A 12,179-nucleotide genomic window follows, 5' to 3' on the forward strand; every position below is an offset into this window, starting at 1 on the left:
TCTAACTCGGAGATCACCTATTTCTGCCTCCCCCGTGCTGTGATTACAGGTACAGGCACTACACCCAGCTCCCTGTTCTATTTCTCCCTCTGTCAAACAGACAACTAAATCATCCTGCTGACTCATCTTTTCCCGTTCCTCAGGAGCAGTTGGTTACAAGCCCTGACCACAGAGCTGGCTTGCTGCCCTCAGAGAAATAAGGCTGTTCCAAGAAGATCTAGCTACAGGGCCATGGTGCAGTGGGTCCTCAGTGTCACCTGAGGCCATTCCCTAACCGCTTACTCTGCAGCCCCTTGTGGGTCTCCCTGGGACACTCAGGCCTGAGGCCATTTCCTGGGTCCTCACTGGCTGTTCAACCCCTATCTGATAAACAGGACTATTCTCCTCCAATAATGAATTTACTGTGTCGAATAAGAACTGTCTTGTTGGGCTATGTCTCCAAAGCCTGCATCAGTGGCCTGAGGCTACTATGGACTATGGGGTCTGACACATTAACAGTTCAGAGAACATGAGCAGACAAGGACCAAATCTGCTGTCTCCATCCCCTTCCTGATTCCCAGAGTCTCAGAAGGAGTTAGAAACCTCCCCGAGCCCAGAGGGCCCCAGGAAACACTCTGTCCAGAAAATGACGGCTTTTAGAGCCTCAACTTTGTGTGTCTGCTGTATGTGGAGGTACATGCTGTATGTAGTATGTATACATGGTGTGTGGTGTATGCTATATGTGGTGTTTGTGTGTGTGTCTGGTGTATGCTGTACATGGACTGTGTGTGTAGGGCATGTGTGTGTTTGGAGTGCGTGTGTGCATGTGTCTGTCTGGTATGGTGTGTGCTGTATGCAGTATGTGTGTGTGTGTTGTGTGATGTATGTTGTATGTGGCGTGTGCATGCGGGGCGTGTGTGTATGTGGTATGGTATGTGCTATAGCATATTATTTGTGTAGGTGCATGGGCATATGAAGATCAGAGATTGATATTAATGTCGGCCTCAATTGCTTTCCTTTTGTTTTTTTGTTTTTGTTTTTGAGATAGGATCCCTCAGTTGAGCCTAACGCTGTTTGACTAGGTGAGCTGACCAATGAGCTGCAGGGACCCTCCTGTTTCTAGTCCCGAGCACTGAGGTTACATACATGTATCACAACTGTCTTTTTACATGGCTGTCACATTCTACCCTGATTACATCAACCCACATTTTTTTTCCCTCAAAACCAACTGACGTAGCTCTCACAGCCATCTCCCCTGGGTTTTACGAGCCTGCTGGATACCAGACCCCGAGGGAAGTGAAATGCAAGGTTCCTACCACAGGTTCTTAAAAAATTAACCTGGCAAGCGGTGGTGGCGCACACCTTTAATCCCAGCATTCGGGAGGCAGAGGCAGGTGGATTTCTGTGAGTTTGAGGCCAGCCTGGTCTACACAGCGAGTTACAGGATAGACTGCAAAACTACACAGAAAAAGCCTGTCTTAAAAAAAAAACAACCAACCAGCCAACCAACCAAATGACCTGGAACTCACAATGTAGACCAGGCTGGTCTTGAACTCAGAAAGATCCACCTGCCTCTGTCTCTCTAGTGTTGGGACTAGAGGCTTGCACCACCATGCCTGCAGGAGTTTCTTTAAGAATAAGCTTGGTCTGTGTTAGAACACTATAAAATTAAGATATTATTCTTTCAGATAGATCTAAAATAATAGAGAGATAGTTATAGTTGTTTTCCTTTGTTATGATAAAAGATAAAAGATATAAATATTGTAACTATAATTCTTACTTGATAACTGTTTTGTTATATGTAATTTTGCTATGTTAAAGTTAAAGCCTTCTTTTTTGTTGTTTAAACAGAAAAAGGGGAAATGATGTAGGAGTGTTTCTATCAATCTGCTGTTTCATTGGTTAATTAATAAAGAAACTGCTTGGCCTGATAGGTCAGAACATAGGTGGGTGGAGTAGACAGAACAGAATTCTGGGAAGAAGGGAAGTGAGGCAACCACCATGAAGCAGTCGCCATGACTCTCCTCTCCAAGATGGATGCAGGCTAGAATCTTCTCGGTAAGCCGCCACCTCGTGGTGCTACACAGTTTACTAAATATGGGTTAATCAAGATGCGAGAGTTAGCCAGAGCTAATGGGCCAAGCAGTGTTTAAAATAATATAATTTGTGTGTTGTTATTTCAGGTGTAAAGCTAGCCATGCAGGAGCCAGGCGGGATGAAAAGCAGGCCTGCTCGACTCTTCACTACATAAAATATCCCCTAAGACCCTAAAACATGCCTAACAGACTATGATTTTGATTTCTTTGAGATTGTGCATGTAATTTAAATAAGGCAAGAAAGACTTTTAAATTGAACTATATAATTAAACACTTCAGTCTAACATAAAATACCTTATTAGATTTATGATGAATATTTCAATATCAACCTAAAATGTGCCAGCAAGCAAGCAGCCTGCAGACTGGCTGCCAGCAGAGTGGAGTCTGAGGGAGCAGAAGACTTCAGGCCCTGCCTACACCTGCTGAATCAGAATCTGCAATTTAAAAACAGAACAGGGGATTCTTATGAACTCTCCAGGCCAGCCTCTCTATTGTGAGTTCCTGCTAAGCTTCTTGAACTCCCCAAGTCCAATTTCCCATTGGCAGATGGAGATTCTAATACCATCCTCAGTGTGTACATGAAGCATTTGGCCAGAGCAGAGGCCCAGGAAACAATGGCTATTATTATTATTATTTAATGAATTCAAGGCTCTGTGCCAGCCCCCACATGGCCCCTGACTGCTACTCCTTGCCAAGAAAGGCAGACAAAGCCCTTGCCAGTGCCAGACAGCAGGGCTTCTGAGCTGCCAGTAGTGGCTGGGGTTTCCACAGGTCCAGGCAGCCCATCTGGCTGGAGCAGTCACAGCCCATGCTGGGACTTCCTCTACCTCAAATGAAATTATGAGGGCTTAACTCTGCTCTGAAGCATAATTCTGTTTCTTAGTAGCACAGAAAATGAAGACTTAATTTCTTTATAATTTTTTTCTGTCTTTGTATATGTGTGAGGGGTATGTATATGATGTGTGCATGATGGGTGTGTATATGATATGTGCACGATAGGTATGTACATGATGCATGCATGATGGGTGTATATATGATGTGTGTGTGTGTGATGGGTATGTATATAATATGTGCGTGATGGGTGTATATATGATATGCACATGATGAGTGTATATATGATGTGCACATTATGGGTGTGTATGATGTGCACATGATGGGTGTGTATAAGATGTGCACATGATGGGTGTGTATAAGATGTGTGCATGATGGGTGTGTATATGTGTGCATGAAGGGTGTATATATGAAGTGCACATGATGGGTGTGTATATGATGTCACATAATGGGTGTGTATAAGATGTGTGCATGATGGGTGCATATATAATGTGTGCACAAAGGGTGTGTATATGATATATGCATGATGGGTGTGTATATGATCACACATGATGGGTGTGTTTATAATGTGTGCACGAAAGGTATGTATAGATGTGTGCATGATGGGTGTTTATATAATGTGTGCATGAAGGGTGTGTTTGTGATGTATGCATGATGGGTATGTATAAGATGTGTGCAAGATGGGTGTGTATAATGGATTGCAGGATGGGTGTCTATATGATGTGTGTGTGATGGGTGTGTATATAATATGTGCATGATGGGTATGTTTATGATGTGTGCATGAAGGGTTTGTATATTGGGTATGTAAGATATATATCTGCACATGAATGTACGTGTAAGTACAGGCACTTGCATGGACACCTTTGGAGATCAGAGAACAACTGTCTACTTTGAGACGGAGTCTCTTGTTTTGACACTGTATCTACCAAGTGTCCTCCGGTTTCTAGGGACTACACTGTCTGCACCTCCCATATTGCCGTAGGACACTGAGAGTCTGGCTTTATGTAGGTTCTCAAGACTTTACCTACTGAAACATCTCCCTGGTCCTATAACTGTTTTCTTTTTCATAAAAAGAAATGAAACCTATGGTTTTCTTCTATTCTAATAGAGAGGTACTTCTGTGGAGAATAAAACCGAGGAGCATCACACTTGGGACCCTCTGCTGGAGAGCACCTCTCTGATGTTCAGTCTTTCAAGTCGTTCTGTGCCCAGCTGTTAGCTTGAGACCTGTGTCTTCTTAGAAATTATTAATCCAAAGCTGTGTCCAAGTCTGGCAGAGTACAAAGTCTGATGTCTGCCTTCTATCAACTTGGCACTGATTGACATGAAGAAATGTATAGATGTCTGCAATTATATTTAACTGACTCAAGAGTTTCAAAGAGGCACGCTGACCTCTGACCCTAAACCCAGCCTGGGATAGGGAAGACTCAGGAATGTTTGGCCCACAAGTACCTTCAAGGTTTCCTCGAAAGTTGGGTCCGGAGTGTTCTTTTGGACTTGTGTCTTGCGCTTTCCTTGGGATGACCTGTCAGGCAGCAGGTAGGTCTTGATGTACCTAGTGGGCAGAGGCAGAAGAACAAAGGGAGAACTCAACATGGGGTGAGCAGAGAGTTCAGGGGAGTACAACGTATCATCAGTGGGTTTTCTGGCCTGCTTCCCTGCTGGAGCTTGAGTTGATGGGCCAGATTTGCATCCTGACTAGAGTAGAGAGGGAGAGAGAGAGAGAAAGGGAGGGAGGGAGAGAGGGAGGGAGAGAGGGAGAGAGAGAGGGGAGAGAGGGAGGTGAGGGAAGGAGAGAGGTGAGAGAGAGAGGGAGGGAGGGAGGGAATGTAAGCACCTTCACATGGAGGCCAAAGGTTGATGTTTGATGTCTTCCTGAGTTGCCCTCAACCTTATTGCTTTATTATTATTACTAATGTTATTAACAACATAGGGTCTCTTGTTGAACCTGGATCTCACTGGCTAGGCTAGGCTGTCTGGTCTGCAAACCTCAGGCCTCCTCTTGTCTCCAATTTTCTATCACTGGGATCACAGACATGCAGCACCATGCACAGCTTGTTACACCGATGTTGTTGGGATCCAAACTCGGGTCCTCATCCTTGCAGAGCAAGCCCTTTACTGACCGGGACACACGGCCCTACAGCCCTCAATGTGAGCGATCTCAGTGCAGTATGAGTAACTTCAGATTCACACAGCTTGGCTGAGCGCTGAGCGTATAGCCCTGCTGAATTCTCTCAGGACTGCAGGTAAAGTGCCTTGGCTTTGCTCTCAGGCCCTCCTAGAATCTGTACCTGTTCCACATCTCCCGCTTCATGATGACCACATGACCGCAGAACCTGATGTTCCACGTACATGCCTGACTCCCCTTTCCCACCTCCACCCATTGCTACCCCTGAACCCTCAGAACTAAGGGGGAGAATAGAAACTCATGACTCACACTTAGCTTTGGCTCAGAGACCTCAAAGGTTATACTCTTTCCCACAAAAGATCCCGCTTCTGAACCCACGTAAGGGAAACGGCTCACCTGCATTCTCTAATTCATCTTGTCCCCTCATTAGCACGCTGTTTGAGACTGATCCCCACCTCCCCACCCCCGCTTATGAAGCTTTGATCCCCTCATTTCCCTACATATCATTGTACTGTATTGATCATCACTGTTCATTAGCCTCGAAAGACTCTTTATGTCTTAGTTTTTGCTATTATAGTCTACAGTCCTGATACACGTATGCACTGGGCACAGAACTAAAAATGACAGGGTACATGCTAACTACATCCCCAGCCTGTATGCATGCTGTCAATTTTTAATAGGTCAGATCAAATTCGATCTCCTTAAATTAAAAGGGGCTCTTTGGAAGCCTGACTTGGTGGCACACGCCTTTAATCCCAGAACTTGGGAGGCAGAGGCGGGCGGACCTCTGATGTTTTTTTTTTGTTGTTGTTGTTTTTCTTCTATGAAATCAACCTTCCAACACCCTTTACTGAGAATCATCTCTCTCCCTTGATTGGCTAGAGCTTCTTGACACACACTGAATGTTTTGCCCCTAAGTTTCAACTCCTCTGTGTTGGAACTTAACTCCCATGTGATTTTATTTGGAGGTGGTTGGGTGTAAGGGTGGTTCTCATGAATGAGACCTGTGCTCTTAGACTAGAGTCCTCAGAGAGCTGCCCTTCCCTGCTTCTCCCATTGACTGACAGGCTCAGGTGTCCATCTGTGAAGCAGGAGCTGGCCCTCACCAGACACCAGCTCTGCCAGCCCCTGGGCTTCTCAGCATCCACAACTGTGAGGATAAATTGATGCTGTTTCTGAGCTATCCAGTCTCTTGCCGTCTGTTACAGCAACTCAAGTGGTCTAAACACCCCTTGAGAGTCCAAATTCCCATATATGCTAAGGTCTATAAAACAGGACTTTGATCCTCTATCGACCTCTCTTGACCTTTGCATCAGCAACACATCCAAGTACCACAGCTACCTGATGCTAAACTTCAATTAGAACAAAACCCAACTACTTACGGGTTGCACTTTCTCCTCTTCTCCTCTCCGTAGGCAAGGTTCTTACAGGTCTTGATGTGTATTTCTAAGGAACGGCTTTTAAAGCAGTAACGAATGGCAAATTCAATTTCTCCGGTGACATTAGCCTTGTCAAAATTACCCATCTCCGTGCAGGTGCTGTTAATACTAATTAAGCTTCCCTGAAATCAATGGCAGACATAATAAATTAACTCACAGTTAGTAGTTTGCCATTCTGCTCTCGCGGTAAGTCACGATTCACACAGAGCATGCTTCCCAACTCACGTTAAGCTGATATGTGCACCCGGCATGCCCTCTGCTAACCCATGTTGCCACCTGGTGATTCCCAAGGTGACAGACAAGGCATCCTCAGGAGACCTTGTCTCCTTCTGTCTCTGCCTGGCGATAAAGGTTACCCAATCTTTACTGCGGGTCACCGGGATGACGTGGACTAGCTCATGTGCCATTCTGTCACTGTACTCTTGGGCCAGATGGCATCCACAGCTGGACGGTGTGTACAAGGCAGCAGTGAGACTAAGTGCCCGAGGCTAGAATCAGACAGTTAGAAAGAGGCCTACGCAGAATGACTGGTGTAGACTGAGCAAAGACAATAAATTATCCTTAAATTTTATGGGCACCTAAAATAAAAATGAAAGTTCCTTCAGATATTAGCACACTCTAAGCTTAAGTGATACATGAAGGACTGCGTCCCAGGATGCTGTGCCTGAAAGATTAGGTCATCTTATCATTATTAAATTTGCTTAGACAACCACAACCATTTGTGAGTAGTCGTGCCGGTACTGCCTTTAGAGGAACACTAAATAATGTCTGCTTCTAATACCGGACCAGCTCCTCCACACCATAAAACTCCTGGAAAAGAAACCAAGAAAGTCTACAGCAGAAAGCCATAACTGGCAGAGAGAGATAAAACCCAAGCCAACTCAAAGGGCCGGGAACCTGCCTTAACTAATGCCAAGAATACAGCCAGCACTGCCACACCCAGCTCCAGAAAAATGTTGCCTGACCATACCCTCTGATGGTCAGATGGAAAGCAACCTTAACAGGTACACATTCAAAGACAACACACGGGACGGGAGACAGCACGACGATCAAGGGTTGAAAGTGAAGACAGGAGATGTGAAGAGGGGTGGGCAAAGGAAGTGAGCTGCCAAAGGAAAGAGCTGAAGAATTCTAGTCACTACGATAAGATTTGTGCTGGGACCGTAGCTCAGAGATAAAGCACTCGCCTACAAAGCAGAAGATGTTCTAGGTTCGAGGCCCGGGACTGGGGAAAACCTCAAAAGGTCCTTTGCCTAGAACTCAGTCCAGGAGAAGGACTTTGCCCCACATGAAATTCTTTGGAGGTGGCTGATAATTCTCCAACCAGTTCCTTGTCTGGGACTCAGTTCTGTTTTCTCTGGAGCTAGAGTAGAACTTCAGAGCAAGCAGCCAGGTGGTGGTGGTGCACACCTTTAATCCCAGCACTCAGGAGGCAGAGGCAGGTGGATTTCTGCGAGTTTGAGGCCAGCCTAGTCTGCAGTGAGTTCCAGGATAGCCAGGGCTGTTACAGAAATCTGTTTAAAAACAAACAAACAAACAAACAAAAACCTGAGCAGTAAACGTGAATCAACCAAAAGGTTCTGGCCCCAAAGTGCAACTCAGATCTGATTCCTGTCGGAGTCACTGGTTCTGTCTGCCTTCGAAAGGCCAACTCAGGGCAAAACAAAGACCATGCACCCACCAGTGGCCAGAGACCCCCCTGAAGGTCAGAGGTCATCTACTATCACCTCAAGCTGAGTCCTGGGCCTGTCTATGTCACAAAGGCAGAAAAACTAGGAAAATGACAGCTATGGTTTTTTAAAAGTGATACATTCTGTTAGCCAAGAACACAGGGAAAATTATTACACAGTGGGTTAGCCGGTCTTTTGTTCTGGCCTGAGCCCTGCTGGCTGTGTGGTCTCCAGCAATTTTCGTCAGTTTCCTCGTTTGTAAAACCCGAATCTCTCTCATAAGGCTGTGACAGCTCAGACAGTTACAAAATATAGAGGCTTAGAACCTGGTCTACGGGCAGTGCCCAAAGTGTGTGTGTCTATTGCAAACTCCACACCTTCGGGGGCCCTTTGCAAGCTAGGTGAACCCCTTCCTTTGTTCTTGTTTTCTTGGCTATGAAGTGTATACAGCATTTAAACATCACGTGTAATGCACAAGAGTAGTTAAGAAATAACTGCAGTGACCTCATCTCTCCCCACTCCCGTGCTAAGAACAAGAACACTGGGCTGGGATGGCTCAGAGCGTGAGGACCCGAGTCTGTAACCGTCCCCATAAAGCTGGGCGCAGTAACACATCTGTAACCTCAGTGACCCTACAGGCAGAGACAGGAGGATTCCTGGGAGCCACCAGGCCAGCTAGCCAAGCATAGGCAGTGGAAACAAGAGACCCTGTCTTAGACAGTGTCGCTTGGATGATAAGGATGACACCTGAGAATATTCTGACACACGCATATCATATGACACACGCATGCCTCTGTTCACAAGCATGAGCATGCACATGTGCACAGGTGCAAGCACACACACACGCACACACACACAATCACCAGGATCTCTGAGACACCCTATAGCCCCTCCTTTAGTTAGTCCCCACCCTTCCTGTCTGAGCACCAGCTGCTTCAAAGCCACTTGCTCATCAACTTCATTTTTCTTTATGGTTTCATTAGTAGTATCAACTCCCCTCCCAAACAGTGTGCCTTATTCTGGTGTCCGCACAGTTAAAAGCATTTCGTGTGCTCATGAACCACAGCTTGTTCTCTGTCTGGTTGCTGCCAAATTTCCAACATTGAAACAATTATAAACAGCGCTGCCCTGGACGTCCACACGTGTGGGGCAACATTTAGGACACTCTTTAGAAATACTTCCCATCTGTTGGATTATTCGAGAGAACCTGCAGGGGCAGGAGTGTGGCTCAGCGGTAAGGGGTGTGTTTAGCTACACAAGGCCTGTGGCAGCGGCAGACACCTCCATGTGCATATGTTTCCAGGGAAGCTGCAACAATTTCCATTTGCCATGTGGTTTTCAGATGCCTGCCGCTCTGGGCCCTTGCCTTGCATTTTTAGACGTTATTAACATCATCCCAAAATAGGATTTTGCCTCAGTTTTGTCCTGATTCCACTACTTGGGAGGTTAGATGATTGTCTCTATTTACTCCCCGTCTCTATGTGTAAGTGGAGATCTTGCAGGCTTTTTCTAGCCAACTCCTGGTTTCTCGGAGTCGTGAATTTCTCCAGGAAGGGTAGGCCACATATCTGGACACGAAATAACAAATGGTTATTTGCCTTATGGAAGTTTGAAACCCTTAGGCAGCTATTGCTTCGGTTTAAAAGAAGACATTACAATTAAGAACAATCTAATCTCACCATCATAACTTTGAAGGGAATACACCACAAAAAAAAAAAAAAATTAGAAGGAGCTGGGCAGTGGTGGTGCACGCCTTTAATCCCAGCACTTGGGAAGCAGAGGCTGGTGGAGCTCTGTGAGTTCAAGGCCACCTTGGGCTACACAGCTAGTTCCAGGACAGCAGCTAGGGCTGTTACACAGAGAAATCCTGTCTCAAAACAAAACAAAACAAAACAAAAAAACCCAAAAAATTAGAAGGAATGAGAATGGAGTGGCCTACTGAGTTTAAAGCCAAGAGAAATTATCATAAGAAAAAGCCCCACCACAAAGTCCTCCTTAGCTCAGTGTCATGGCCCTAACACTCTTTTAAAACAGCTAATTTTTTGTGTATGATGTGTAAGTATGAATACATGTTCATGTGAAGGCGCACATGACACAGTACACGTGTGAATGTCGGAGGACAACTTTGGGGGTCAGTGCCTACCTTCCCTGTATTTATACCAGACTAACTGGCCCTGAACTTTTGGGGTACTCTCATGTCTCCGCCTCCTATCTCACTGTAGGGGTGTTGGGATTATAGACTTATGCCACAGCATCTGGCTTTCATAGGGTTCCAGGGATCTGAGCTCGGGACATCATGATTAGTTTTATCTACTGAACCATTTTCCTCTGCCCAACCTTAATTCTTGAAAGTTTTCCGGGCAGAGATCAGCTATAAGGAGAGAAGAAAGAAGGACGGTGTGGGTAAGAAAAACCAGTTCATACTAGAGCGCAACAAGCCTTGGGGTCATAGCTGCTATTCTGTGGTCCCCAAGTTCTACAACCCCTGCAGGACTCTAGTAAACCACCTACCCCTGAACTCTCAGGTTGCTCAATTGTGGAATGGACTAACAGTGGCCAGCATACAGTCACAGGAGATGAGAAGCCATCGGCACAGGCTCTCAGAGCAACTGACCCTGTCATCTGGTGAGCTTTTATCAAGAGTCACTTGAGTGTCAGACATTGCTCTGAGGACTTGGGAATTGCATTCTAACGATCAGCTGATGAAAGTCAGGTAAGTGAGGTGGATCTCAGGTAGAAGATGCTAAGAACATAAGCCTGGAGCGGGTGAGTAAATGGGAACTGACAGGGTCCTCTCTGAAAAGGAGCCTCTAAACAAAAATTCGAAGAAGTAGGGAGTGACCTGGAAAGCCTGTGTGTCCTAGGCTTGAGAACCAGTGACTGATCATGTGGTTTAGTGATGGAGCAATGGGAGGAGGGAAGCAGATGGGGTCAAAGCAGGATGGGGACAGGGTGTTCAGCACCCTGTGGATTATTCCAAGTGTGCAGACGTGCTGGCTCTGGAGCTGCATGAACACAATCCTGGCCCATGAAGGAACGTGGAGCCAACTCCAGTGGGATGTCAGGAGCTGTGTGGACACAGCCCCTCAGGCTCTCTAAGAAGTGAGTTCAGCTTTGTTCTACTGGGTCAGAGTCCTTTTGAGTCAACATCAGGCTCCTACTGGCTTGTTCCCAGAGTCTTCCTGCCCCCGGGCCCCTCTCACTGCCTTGAGTCCACCACAAGAATCCATAAAGAAGAGAAGGTTCTAGAGCCAGCCTTGCCAACCTATTCTTCATGGAGAAGTCCTCTTGCCTTTCATCTTTCTAGACTATTCTAAAACACAAACAGAGCCGGGCGGTGGTGGCGCACGCCTTTAATCCCAGCACTCGGGAGGCAGAGGCAGGCGGATCTCTGTGAGTTCGAGGCCAGCCTGATCTACAAGAGCTAGTTCCAGGACAGGCTCTAAAAAAGCTGCAGAGAAAACCTGTCTCGAAAAACCAAAAAAAATAAATAAATAAATAAAAATAAAACACAAACAGCCCTTGGTGTTAAGCCAGCTTCAAACACAAGCTCTGAAACCTATGATATGAGGAGGTGAGCAGGTTGTGAGTTGAACCTTCATGAATGGGGTTAGCATCCTTAGAAAACAGGCCACAGGGAGCCCCCTCACAGTTTCCACCAGGTGAGCACACAGCTTGAAGATGCCTATCACGAAGCAGGAAACAGGCCCATAACAGGCTGAGTCTGCCACCACTTGATCTTGGAATCCCATCTTCTAGAATCGTAAGTAAATTTCTACTGTTTTCAAATTACCAAGTCAGTGTTGTTCTGTGATAGCAACACAGAACCAATCAAAACTACCGCTAACTGAGGCCTCAGGTTCCCGCAAAAAATTCTAGGCCAAAGTAGCATTAGGTTTTGTTTAGTAAATGAGTCAACAGGTGACTCCAAATGCAGTCTAGAAACAGAACAGATTTTAAACATTATAAAGCCACCTTGAAAAAGAATATACCTTACACCTTAGCCCTCCAAACATAAAGCAAAGTTACAAATAAG

The 12,179-nt window shown here is 45.9% G+C and overlaps 1 protein-coding gene across 1 annotated transcript in view; it reads right to left on the reverse strand.

Annotated features, from left to right (window-relative positions):
* Nucleotides 1-12,179, reverse strand: part of Sytl3 (synaptotagmin like 3) — a 67,077-nt gene that overhangs the window by 6,361 nt on the left and 48,537 nt on the right. Inside the window, exons 10-11 of the mRNA XM_038339633.1 lie at nt 6,417-6,595; nt 4,359-4,461 (exon numbers count right to left, since the gene is read on the reverse strand). Of these exons, the coding sequence (XP_038195561.1) occupies nt 4,359-4,461; nt 6,417-6,595 (282 nt within the window). The remainder of the gene's footprint in view (nt 1-4,358; nt 4,462-6,416; nt 6,596-12,179) is intronic.

Source organism: Arvicola amphibius, chromosome 8, assembly GCF_903992535.2.
Source record: "Arvicola amphibius chromosome 8, mArvAmp1.2, whole genome shotgun sequence".
In the NCBI taxonomy this organism is placed as follows: Eukaryota; Metazoa; Chordata; class Mammalia; order Rodentia; family Cricetidae; genus Arvicola; species Arvicola amphibius.